The sequence below is a fragment of the Lotus japonicus genome, chromosome 3 (assembly GCF_012489685.1).
Source record: "Lotus japonicus ecotype B-129 chromosome 3, LjGifu_v1.2".
Classification (NCBI taxonomy): Eukaryota; Viridiplantae; Streptophyta; class Magnoliopsida; order Fabales; family Fabaceae; genus Lotus; species Lotus japonicus.
This window is the reverse complement of record NC_080043.1, coordinates 66,030,236-66,043,553: the sequence shown is the minus strand read 5'-3', so window position 1 is coordinate 66,043,553 and position 13,318 is coordinate 66,030,236. Positions and strand designations below refer to the sequence as shown.

The following is a 13,318-nucleotide window of genomic DNA, read 5'->3' as shown; positions in this document are numbered from 1 at the left end:
AAGAATGTGTGTGTATGTGATGAAAGAGCCGTCAAGTTTGAAGAATTCATTCATAAAAGTAAATGAAAGGTTTTTAGAAATTCCACAAAAGCTTAACTACTTCTGAAACGGTCCTTTCAAAATTCAGGTGAGAAGGGACCTACCTGTAGCTGTAATGTAATGGCAGAAGTCATGGCACGCACGCACCCGCGTCATCCTAGTTCTAATTTTCCCATTCACATTCTGAATGCGATATCATTTTTTCTTGACTACTAAACAAACACTAACTTTTGGATGATATTTTGTTGGTTAATTGATACAATTTTATTATTTTATTATGAATTTTAATACATCGAAAAGATAAATTACACCCTTTATGATATATCTCTTGACCTTCTTCTCTCCAATCCATATGTCACCAAACTTTTATCACTTGAGTTATAATTCAGAGAAACAATTTTATTATTAGTTAGGAACAAGCAAGTTAATAAAGAAAATAGAAAAGAGAAACAAGAGATAAAGAAATATTTTGATGGAATACTTTGCTAAGTGCGGTTTTCCTTATATCATATCATAACATATCATATAGACATATACTATAATCTAAGTTCGAACCCCAAAACGAGTCAGCCTTGACATGTGTCATCCTCCCATCAAATCCTTAGTTAAAAACTTGATAGTCTCTCTGCAAGTGTCCTGAGTTGCCCGAAGTAGTAAAAGATATCGAACCAAAAGAGCAAAATATTGAATTGGTAGTTGTAACTTAGAAAGTAATAAAGCTGAAACGAGAACAAGATTATGATTGAAATAAATTCAAGTTCAAAACGCGCTAGGGATATGATTTCGTTAACCCTCTCATGCATTTCCCCAATCAATTATAATTAAGGATTCAATTAACTATTCAAGGTGCTTATCCTAGATGTCCACTTACCAATTCCTTGCCTAAAGTGTCTTCTAATGAATTAGTGATAGCTAATTCCTTAGTACATAATTCTAATTAATTAAAGATAAATCACATTCAATTCAGGCAAACACTAGCAAAGGAGGATCATTAAAAAACAAACCATTCTAACTTAGTCGTAGAAAATGAGATTCAGATGTAATCATTTAAGGATTAAATTCCTACACCTAAAAGAGGTGATTCAATTATACGCAAATACAACTCGAACCCATGCGTCAAGCTTGCAAAGAAGTACCTAACATGTGTGATTCTCTTGGTATGCGAAAACTCCTCATACTCCAATCTCTCTCAACCCAATAATTTTTTATACTATGTCTTTTCATTATTAATATATTACAACTAGTGTGATGACCCGTGCGTTGCACGGAAATTTTAGGTTGTTTATTTTTTTTATATATGAATGAATTAACTTAAATTCATTTAAATTATGATAATATATATTTTTTGTTGTTGAAGAAAACGTGATAGTATGTATCTTACATGTTACTTGTGTTGTTTAATAATAGTAAAAATTTCTAATATGTAAACATGATGATTTACCTTTTTTTTAAAAAGATAAAAAGGCTTGAGAGCAAACTCAAGAGTTTCTAATATATAATATCAAAAGGCTTGAGAGCAAACTCTTAAGCATGCAATACAAACCAACCAACATCGGTGGCAAAAACCTAAAAACACACCCAAAGACCGAGCCAGACAAAAACCAATCAGAAGAAATCCCAAGACAGAAAGATAGGAAAAGCTAGAAAAGGCCGGAAAGTAAACAGAACAGAGCAAACAACCCAAAAACCCAACGCCATGAACTGGATAATTTACTTAGTAAAAATAAGTAAATATATGTTCGTTCAATACAACAACCGTTAATTTTCCTATGCACAAAATCAAATACGACAAACATTATCAAAAACTTCCTTATACACTACATGCAAGGTAGAAGTATGTATGTTTCTTGCATCATACAATATACAAATTTTAAGCCCCCTCTTTGATCGTACTCTAGAGAGTTCTACGTACAACTGACCGTGAAGAAGAGAAAGATGAGAGTATACAAATTTTAAGACCCCTCTTTGATCGTACTCTATAGAGTGCTACGTACAACTGATCGTGAAGAATAGGATATTAGAGTGGTACATACAACTTCTAAATTACTTTGCTAATGAATTTATTAAAATAACTTACTATAAATTTGTTTAACTACTGCAACCAACAATGAAAAAAGGTAATGTCATGCGATCCAACTAAAATCCATCAATTTGGCATGACATACTTAAATTCGAACTTAAAAACACTTCAATAGTGCGCTCATCATATTCATTATCATTGTTGCTTCTTACATCAGATTCATAGGTGTAATTTTTTTGCTTTGGCAAGACAATCATTCTCTCGACTTGTATAAGGCTCATAGACTCAAAAGGCTCTGGTCATCAAATCTGTCTAAGCCTTTACCTCGTCTCATTTCTCCATTTGAAATTCATGCATAAAGTTAAAAGGATAAGCACGATGGCATGCAAGAATTTTGGAGTCAAGCTCATTGATATCATCTACGCCCGTCAATCTAAAGAATTCAGTCTCATGCTACCATCAACAACATCAGTGATGTCTAACATTCGACGACTGCAAACCAAAAACTCCTTCTAGAACATGGGTGTGCTAGTATCAAGCCCCTTGTCCTTGAGAGCTGACATATCCCCAATGAATTGTGCAATGATGATTGACGATAGATCTTCCACCGGCACCCTAGATTATAGTCTCAAATCCTCAATTGAGAGTCCTTCAAAATTAATCATAGCCAATGTTTAAAATACAGGCAGTTCAAAAATCTAAATAAACCTCAATCTAATACACAATATTTTTAATTCATAAATGTGATGTATTAAACCAATAGGTAGAAAAAAAACATTACAGATACATAAGATAAAAATGGTCTTGATTCCTTTTCTATGTACTATGGTCTAACTTCAAATTCTTCTTCTTAGTGCCCACCGACACTTGCAACTTCTTTGCATCTGGATATTTAAATCAAATAGGGTTTCTTTTGTCAACACCATCATTCTCATGACTAACTTCATTGTTGAATAGTCAATGAAGTTAGCTATATGTTTCACTAAAGTATGTTATGAAATTGAATCCTCAATCCGGAGCAAGCTTGGAATAAATCTAGCAAGGAAACCATCAGAAGCAAGTACACATCAAAAAACTTGGATAATTATACAAATAAGAGAAAAAAGACTTTAATAAAGAAAAGTGCATGAATATTAATGATTTAACTTCATCATGTCTATCATGCTCAATGACGCCTTGATTAAAGGCAAGTTGAAGATTTCCTTCAAATGCATTGCTAGTGTGGGTGCATATCAGAATGAGTGTTAGAACAATTTCAAAATTGGAGGGCCCTTAGGGCACATTTTCAGTAGATGTTTAATGGGTTAAAGCACAATTATAATTCGTACATGAATAGTGTCACTAAAAGGATCAATTATGTACCAATGTTCATTAATAATTTCTCAACCCAAAATCATAGAATTCTCTCTAGTCATAATAGTTTGCAAACAATTTTAAGTGAAACTATTAATTTACCAAATTCCAGTTTTAAAGGTTGGAAACATGGTTCTCAAATGGAATTTGAAAGAAAAACAAAAGGAATAGTCACAGAAGGGAACAGAACTATGGTAATTATGTTTTGACATCTCCATCATTTATAAAATAACAAAACTTCAAAACAAATAAGTATATTAGTATAAAATATATAATTTATATATAATTATACTGGTAAAATGTAGGAGATATTTGCTAGTTTAATACTAGAGTGATTTTACATCATATATTCTTACATGAAATTATTTACACAACCCCTTATTATTAAGAGTTAAAGTGCAAATACATTTCAAAAAATTGCAAATAAAATAGGTGCAAAATTTTAAAAATAACAAAAAAATAAAGTACCAATACTAATGCTGCTGAAATGGGGGAGAAAGAAGAGAGGGTGATGGAGGGTGGGAATGGAAACCAGCGCTCTTCTTTTTCCCAACCATGGCGTTCGCGCCGCCAGAATTTGGCTTCCAATGCCCTCCATCAATCCAAAGTTTCAAACTTTGCTCAAAGATCCACTCCTTCTAATACCAGTACAACTGGGTATGCTTCCACCTCTTCTTTCAATGAAAGTCAAGATCATGATGCACCACGTTCTTCTGATTCGGGTCCTATAGTTGGAACTTGTCCCTATATGTGCCCAGGTAAAAAAAATACCCACTTTATTAGAAAACGTTGTATATATGGTGGTTGTTGTGTTGTTGCTATTTGGAATACAATCATTTTTTGGTTTTAGTAGAGTTACAATGTTGGGTTTTATATGATAATGTGTCTTTTTTATTTATTTAATTATATTATAGATACACACTAAAAGAGACATGGAATTTTATTAAATGATTTGGACATTTGGTTTTGAGTGTTATAGCTTCTTTGTCTTTCTAATCTACATTGAGGTTATTTAGAGGTTATATTATATTTGAGCTGGTGATGTTAAGAAAGTGATGTGAATGAAGTGGTCTTGAGTGCTGAGGTGAAACTGTTTTCTTTTAAGATTGTGGTGGTTTTGCTTTATATTGCATTGGTGGTGAGATGATGCAGTTTAGGGATACTTGTTCAGTAAGGAGTCATGGTGTCCTTTTTATTCAACTGGTATTATGGCTTTATTATGTGCTTGGCAGTTGGCACATGAGATTCTGGTTTCTTGTTATCAGTTATCACGATGGCCTTGTCATGAGCTCAACATGCGAATGTCAAATAGGAACATTTTGATTGCTTTGTGATGCGGGAATTGTTACTTGCATTTTCTATAGATAATAAATAAGTTTGCTGTCTAGGCGTTTGTAGCATCCCTGCAGATAGTATCTGTCAGCATTTTAAAGGTTTGGGGAAGATGAGTAGAAGGATGCTAGAGCATTTCTCAGGGGATTGATTGAAATGTCTCTGTAAAAACGAACAAATCTAAGAGGGATCTAAACTGACCTGAGTAATTGGTAGAATAAAACAGCATCATGGACATGATGCTTAGTCACATGTCCTTACTATTAATGAAGTGATGTGGTCATGTGGCATCATGTTTTTGTAGAGTGGCAATAGTGGCTTGAATTACTTCCGTGTTGACTGCTGGTTAATAAACCATCCAATCCCTGTTTTCTCCTCTTTTTGTTCTACTATCCTTCATTCTTTAAGGGATAAAGCTCTAGGTTGTTACTTTGTTCATTCACACTGCCATCTCTAGCCGGCGACATCACCACCCATCACCTGTAGGTGATGAATTTTCTGGGGAAGCTAAGAAGCTTTTGCTTTTCCAGAAGGCCAACATGTTTCTGGGTTCTGGCAGGTCCAATCCATTATCCAGCCCATTTCGGCTCCATGAGTATTAATTTGCAATTGCATCACTCTAACTGCACTCTACTTTTTGTTTGAGTTTGAACTTTGAAGCCAGTTTTTGTACATTTTAGAGATACATGTTTTTGCTGCAGTTATTGTATGATGAAAATTATTAGTTCAACTTCAAATTGAAAGTAGGACAAGATACTCATATTTCAGAGAACAGATTTTGTTTTGTGCCATGGAGGTCAACCATGGAAGTAATATAGTGAATATACCTTGTAAAAAGTTGTATGGAGAGGTATTGGAGGGAATGGAAAGATCTACATTTAGTTTTCAATCACTCGGAAAAGGCCCGTGATAGAGTGCTTAGAGAAGTCTTGTGGAAAGTACTAAAGAAGAAAGGGTTTTGCATTGCTTTTTTTCTTTATGATGGGGGTTAAAACTAGTGTACAAATAGTTAATCATATAGGATTTTCCTATAGCTAACACCATAGGTAAACTTTGAGCCTTTACCTTATTTTACCTTTGTCGGGTTGTACTTGCTAACCATATCCTGAAAGCATGTTTTTTTTGTAGGTTATGTAGTCCTAGTGAGAGAGAGAGAGAGAGAGAGAGAGAGAGAGAGAGAGATTAAATGGTAAACTAGAGATGAGTAGAGAAAATTTGCAATAATGCAATCACATGGTTTCCGTTTAAGTAAAAGTAAGAAAGAGTATGTAGAACTGTAGATATGTAAGATGAGCAAGATTTTCACTGACACTAGCTTGAAGGTGAAAATTAGAGATCATACCACACCATTTTTCTTGTCATTAGATCTTACAACACCATAAGCTGCACAATTTAGGTATCTTTGTCATGTGTCATACAAAGTAATGAAGAGATAGAGGGGGATGTGAATCACAGGATTCAAGTTGGTAGATGATATGGTGAAATGCGATAGGATCCAAAATTGCAAGGTATGGGATTTGAGTCCTAAATCGAAGTATGAGATTCTGGTGTAGGGTTTATAAGGCCTTGGGCTCTCTAACTAGAACAACTAGCTTTTGTAGTATTGTCCTCCCAAGTTTCTTATCATGATGCTTCTGGTGCTATTTATGGTCAAACAATAAGAAAAAAATACTGAACGACCACGAGGAGATTCAGTATGCTATGGTATTGATTGTTTGATGGTACAGTACTAATAAACATAAGTATGAGCTGTGCATCATAGAGATGAGTATATTTTGATGGATGACTGAACACAAGAATAAATAAGACCAAGAATGAATGTATTAGAGAGAAAGTGATAGAGGTCAGTCCAGCCCAATGATTCGTTGTTTCTGATTCCGTTACGGCGAGTCGTATCAAAAAGTAAGAGTAGTACCTATTAAGGAAAAGGTGGTGGAGTAACACAAGATGGTTTGGCAACATGAGGAAAAGACCAATTGAAACTCTAGTAAGAAAAAATTATCAGATGGAGGATAGCCCAATAGAATAATACTAATAAACTCCATGGGAAACTAATAAAAAGGACTAAATTTAAATGGCCTCTTGGAAGAGTTTTTTTTACATAACGCAATGGCATCATTTGATTCATGTGGCTAATTCCATTTAAGGGGAAATGGCTTTTGTGGTTGTTGTTTATTTTTGCTTGTTGATTCATGGTAGTCTAAAGTTTTAGTAAACTGAGAGACAATAAATTGCAATTAGTGTTCTTCATAAGGAGTTCATATAAAATGTGTACCTGAAACTTCAATTTTCAAATGTTTTCATTGTCTACAGAAGGAGAGAGGGTCCAGCGTGAGAAACTGCGGGATTTGACAGTTTTCGAGAGGCTAAACGGTAATCCTGGAAAATCGTCCTCTGCTCTTGCGGTCAAGAAGGTACGGCCAACCTGTTCTCCCATGTTATCTGGTTCCACTTTTACTTTCGGAAGAACGCTTCTCACAGGATCAATATTTCTTCATAATCTGAAATGGGCCAAAATACCTGCTGCTATGTCGATAAAATTCAGCAGTAAATCTTTGACCAACATCTCCACCCATCACCAGTCGCCTTTTTAATTTTCTGGTTTTACTTCCAGGCATCATGCTGAAAGTACTTTTTAGCTATTTTTTAGGATCATCAGTGCTTTTAATGTTACTGCAAAACTTTTATTCTGTGATTAAATTGAAGATACCAGTTAATCAGTTATGATTTCTTCCTTGGTTTGATGATTCCCATAAAAAATTTTGGGGTCATTATATAGTTCAAGTTAGATTGGACATTGGACTGTATTGAATTTACATTAGTTATGTTGACATTGGACTGTATTGCTTAGTATTTTTAATTTCTATAGTCTGTTATATAGGTACATTCCTTTTGCTGACCCTTTAAGGAGGTGACAGCTTTACTGTACAGTTCAAACTTTATTACTGATGTGGGGTCGCTACACAACTATATGTATGAACCAACGTAAACTGGTGTTGATTGATTGATGACTTATAGTTTATAGTTCTTGAAAACAACTTTCCAATCCAGGAAAAGGTTAGGTAAACTAAGAATTGTGGTTGGCTTAGTTAATTTTTTTTACTAACTGGTAACCAGTTTATGAACTTGGATTGACCATTAGTTCTGACTTATGTTGATTTCCCTAAATTTGAATTATACCCACTAGGATTTTCAATATGATGAATCTCGCTGTGTTTCACTGTCCTCTGTTCATTCGTTAATTTCTTGCTCAACTTTAATATGATACATTATGATATAAAGTACATGTTTAAATTTGAAAAATATTTAGCATGGCTCATTGCAATGGGACATATTTAAAGCGTGTCATTCCCCTTATTTGTTGTTTTTCAGTTCTTTAGGGTTATATTTTCTATATAATCATTCATGCGTGGTTGTATAGCATATAAGTATTCAATATCTTATAGTTTCACAGCTTTTCATCTTCCATTTTACTTACTAGTTTTGCAGAACTATATCCTCCAAAGATGTTCAAGCATCTGATCTGCGGCCTCTTGCTGTATTGGAAGATACTTTAAATTTTCTTCTTAGCTTGCTGGAATCTAAGGAACATCTGTTTGAAGTAGTTCATGACTTTATCTTCGATAGGACAAGGTCCATACGTCAAGATCTTACTATGCAAAACATTGCAACCAAGAAAGCAATCTGCATGTATGAGGGAATGGTAGAGTTTTCTCTTTCAGATATTTTAATTTATATGCTTTATTCTTTCATCATCCATTGATATCAACATTTCTCTTGCACCACATTATGGGGAGATGATTTAAGTTACATTTCTGATACTTGATTTTGCAAACATCAGGTTTAGGTTAATTTCTTAGGTCCATTTATCTCAGATGCACTAATTATACTTGGTGTATTAGATAATCGTCCATAAAGAAACTGATTTTCAATGCATACTCTTAAGTCCAAATACGAGTCCTACACTACAGATCGACTTGGGAACTAATTTCATTTCTTGCTCCTTCTCAACCATGGTGGTAGGTTGATAAATTCAATGTGCAATTGGTGGTGCTTGCTTAGAATTGTTTCTGTATCTATCCTTACGTTGTTTTGCTGCTCTTTCTATATTTAATCCATTGTCCATCCACCCTCAAAATCAAAAGTTACTAAAAAATTAAGAGAGCAAGTTGAAGATAAACCTAAAGTGACAGTAGGGTATAAACAAAATGTATTTTAACGACCTAGCCGCAGGTATTTTGGTCCGTTTCAGATTATGTAGAAACATTGATCAGTCACTTATATCTCTTAATAGATTCTCAACAATCTCAAACTACCTTCTAATTCGAGAGCACATCTGGTGTTTCTACATTTCTCAATTTAAAAATAGATGATTTGCAACTACAACTGCTAAAACTAAGCTACCAGAAGGCGTGGAACCAGAGACTTTTTTATTATTTCCTATTTATCTTGTGCCGATATAGAGACACGCAGGCCTTTCTTAACATGCAAAAATTGATTGCAATGATTAGACAGTATAGCATGCTTATTGAAGCATGGACTTACGCTTACATTCTTTGAAATGATATATATATTTCCTCTCATCCTTTCAAGCTATGAAATACACATGATGAGTTGTGAAATATTTTTAATTATGCAGGTGAAATTTCATGTTGTATCACATTACAAGCTCTGGTGCTCTGTGAGTGATCCAAAAATCACATCAATGCGTCACCTAAACATGGAACAGCTCACAAAGACATTGGCTTCTTTATTCAATCTCTATGAAGCAAATCGAATTTCAAATTATGTGCATGAGAATGAAGCTGAGTTCTGTTCATTATACGTGCTTCTTCATCTTGGTTCTCACAGCAAACCAATGGTTAATCTCTACATCTTTGGTTTCTATTGTTAATTTCAGCCTTGTTGCATGCATCTAAGCATGGAGCTATTTCTGACCCACAGGGGGAACCACTTTCTTTTTGGTTCAGTCATGTATCAGCTCCAATATTGAAGTCAAAAGAAATGTGTTTTGCTAGGAGAATCTTACGGTAACCTTTCTTCTAATTATTAAATTTCTTAATTTTATAATTAAAATAATTTTTCTTTTGTTTTCTCATAAAGCCAATTTGTCATATTTAATAATTGTGAATGTGTGTCAATTGTGGATATTTTGTTTTCTATTGGCAGATCTTTCCGACTAGGTAATTATAAGGATTTCTTCTGTACTGCGGCAGCTCAGGCTACATATCTACAGTACTGCATTATGGAGCCTTATATAAATGAAGTAATTTCTATAACCATAGATTTCTTTTTTTTTCGCCCTAAAATTGCAGTACTTGTTTGTTTAGCTATTTATTTTGTGGCTGACTTGTTGCATGCATGCTTACCTGATGATTATTACTTTTTTTATATGTATTTTATTATTTTAATATGAGGCATCTTTTGCCATTTCAATAGTCACCATAATGAATACCCGGAAAAGGCTGGTTTATGATGGCTAAAAATTAAAGACCTACGAGCTAGAGGAAATGCAGGGGAATGAAATGGGAACATTTTATCAGAATCATCATTCGTATTTCTCCCATATTCCCATTAATCAGATATAATTTCCTACAATTCAGCTCTTGCTGATGCAAAATCTTGGACAAACATCCGCATCTCAAAATTCCAAACCAGATTTTAGGCACTCTACATGCAAAATTTAATAGCCATATAGACTGTGTTGTAAGGATCTTTCTTCCGTGTACAGTTATGTAATGTAAACTTCACATGAAAACAAATACCAGCTCCTCGCCCCAGTTTACTCGAAATTTCCACCTTTAATTTGTTATTGATGAAATTAGAGGTTTAGTCCTTTAATGTATGGGAAATGCAATAAGGAATACAGAGAATAAAATTCTATTGATTTAATATATAGGTGTTACAAAAGACAAAACATTGACCTTTATCTATTAAGCCATTTGGTTCTATAAGTAACCGGGTTTATAATAAAACCTGATATCCTTTGATAGGTAAGCCTTCTTTATTAGTTCATCCTGAAGTTTTCTTTGGGCTTTCTCTGCTTGTGTAGTGCTTTATTGCCAAATTTCACATAGCTAGTGACTAGTCCCAAGCCTGAACAGAAGAGTACGGTTGTGTTCGGCAGAGGATAGCCAAAATAAACTTTGTCAAATGATATAGGAAGAAGGAAAGAAAAAGAAAAAGACAACAAATAGAAAGAAAAAACTGTCCCAATGTTCAAATGTTCATTTATATAACTGACTAACTGTATTCTTGTTCAGTGATTAGACAACTTGTTACAGGCATATGTTGTGTAAGTGTGTGACCTATTCTTGTTTCTTGTTCAGTTCTCTTTCCTGCGTACATATGCATGTGAAATAAAAACGAATGAATATCACAAATAGTAAATATCTTACCATTTGAAAACGTATCAGTGCTTCTCATAATCTGTATATATAGTTTATGACAAGGGTTTTGCTTATGTGTAATATTTTATTGAAAAGGTTCGTGCATTGGCTTTATCTTGTATAAATTTTGGGAGCTACAAACTTCATCCATATCCTCTGTTCGACCTTTCAAAACACCTGATGATAAAGGTATGTATTTTGTTGTCTGCTACTGAGTGAACAGAAACACCTAAGCATGTAAACACAGATGTAGAGAGGATTATTACTTCATGTATTTGGTGTTAGTAGGTTGATTGTTATCTCCCGTATTAAGAAATCATGGAGGTTCGGTGTGGTACTTAATTCATAACGCCCTCCCTGCTAATAGGTTTGGTATTTTGGGATGAGCGGCTTAAGGTACTACAAGGGTCTAGATAGAATGAATGTAACTCTAAGTGGACACCTCAGTGAATTTTGTGCTTTATCTTTATTAATTTTATCAGTCTAGCAGTGAATATTTTAGAATTTCTTTGTGGTGTAGAGAGCGGTTGGGTAAGCAGTTTAAAAGTGCTTATGGGAATAAGCGCTTTTCGATTAAGTGTTTATTCATAAGCTAATTTGATGAACATATAGAAATAAGTTGAAAATATGTTATAGATAAGCATAGGTTTTTATTAATTAGCTAATTTGAATAGCTTATGAAAGTAAGCTCAAATTGGCTTTTAGGTAGGTCATAAGCTATTACTGTATAATCGCTTATGTTATAAAATAAGCTCAAATAAGTTCTTCCAAATGGGGCCTTGATCTATAAGTAGTAATTTTGTTATGTCAGTTTCAGTTGATCTTTACTCGCACATTGTGCTATATTCTGTTTTCAACTCTATGACAGGAATCAGATTTGGAATCCTTGTGCAACTCTTGTGGTCTTGAGACTTGTACAGATGAATCTGGAAATAAGTTACTTCCCACAAAGCAAAGTACCTTCAGCCATCCCAAAGGTGGATTCCAGAGCTATAGTTTCCTGGGCTTACAAGAATATGAAGGGCAGATTTAGAGATATTGTACGTGTGTAAATTGTATTAGACCTTTATAAATACATATATATGTGTATGTATGTATATTTTTATGTGTTAGAAATAAAGTTTGTAATAGTTATATAATAAAAGTAGCATGGTTACAAAAGGTGAAAGATTGTTAGTTACTAAGCATTAAAGAGCATTATTCATGTTGGCTAATATGTTTTCCTATGTAACCACTAAATATTTACTACTAGTTTTATGATTATTTGCTATGTTAATTGAGTAGTTATGTAATGGTTATGAAATACTCTATTGGAAATTGAGGATTATCTCATGTAGCATGTGTGGTAAAATTATAGAATTTCTTCATATTTTATCTTCTCAATCCATCTTTTATTTTTCTACTAAATTGATATCAAAGCTTAGGTTCTCACAGTTGAGAGAAACATTTAGTGAGTTTAGATGGCAAGCAATGACTTGAACTTGTTCCAATTTTGTTGTCTTAACGTAATTATGATAATTGGTGTCAGCACATGAAGGCATTGCTAGGTTTTCAAGATGCTTGGGAGGTTGTGAAGAAAGGTTATGCCCAACCTAAAAGTGAGGCTATTTGTCACCTAATGAGAATGAGAATGAGCAAGATCAACAAGCACTTACTTTCTTCTATCAAAGTTTAGATGAAATCATGTTGGAGATGGTGCCCAATACATCCACCTTTAAAGAAGTTGTTAGATTTTAAAAATCTCTCTTGAAGGTGTTAAAAAGGTGAAGTAGCACCTACACACTTTATGTGAAGAGTTTGAATCTTTAAGTACGAAGGATTTGGAGTCTATGTTGAATTCTGTCTTTGATGCCTCCCCCACCCAAAAGAAAATGAAATGACTAATGACCCAATTGAATACCATTAATCATCAATTTATGCTTGAAGTAAACAATTAAATGTGTTGTAGATTTATGTCAATGTTTGACAACAAAACTAAGTACTCCACTATTCATATACTTCTATATCCTCTCTGCACACTTCACTTTCAGGCTTCAGCATTCTAGGCGATGTACTTTTGTTTAAAGAAAAACAAGTTCAATTGATTAAAGAGACTATGATTGCCTCTAACACTAAGTATTTTAGGTATAATAGGTTTAAGGTTGTTGGAGCACACACCACACGCATACTAAGCCCACTCCACTTA

At 33.9% G+C, this 13,318-nt stretch overlaps 1 protein-coding gene across 1 annotated transcript; it reads left to right on the top strand.

The window, feature by feature from the left end:
* Positions 1–3,875: 3,875 nt before the first annotated feature.
* On the top strand, positions 3,876–12,516 carry LOC130745355 (SAC3 family protein C). The gene is made up of 8 exons (XM_057597543.1): positions 3,876–4,170; positions 7,058–7,158; positions 8,226–8,447; positions 9,384–9,605; positions 9,689–9,774; positions 9,914–10,010; positions 11,230–11,322; positions 12,002–12,516. The coding sequence occupies exons 1-8, from the start codon at positions 3,900–3,902 to the stop codon at positions 12,164–12,166; spliced, it is 1,257 nt and encodes a 418-aa protein (XP_057453526.1). The 5' UTR covers positions 3,876–3,899; the 3' UTR covers positions 12,167–12,516.
* The last annotated feature ends 802 nt before the right edge of the window (positions 12,517–13,318 follow it).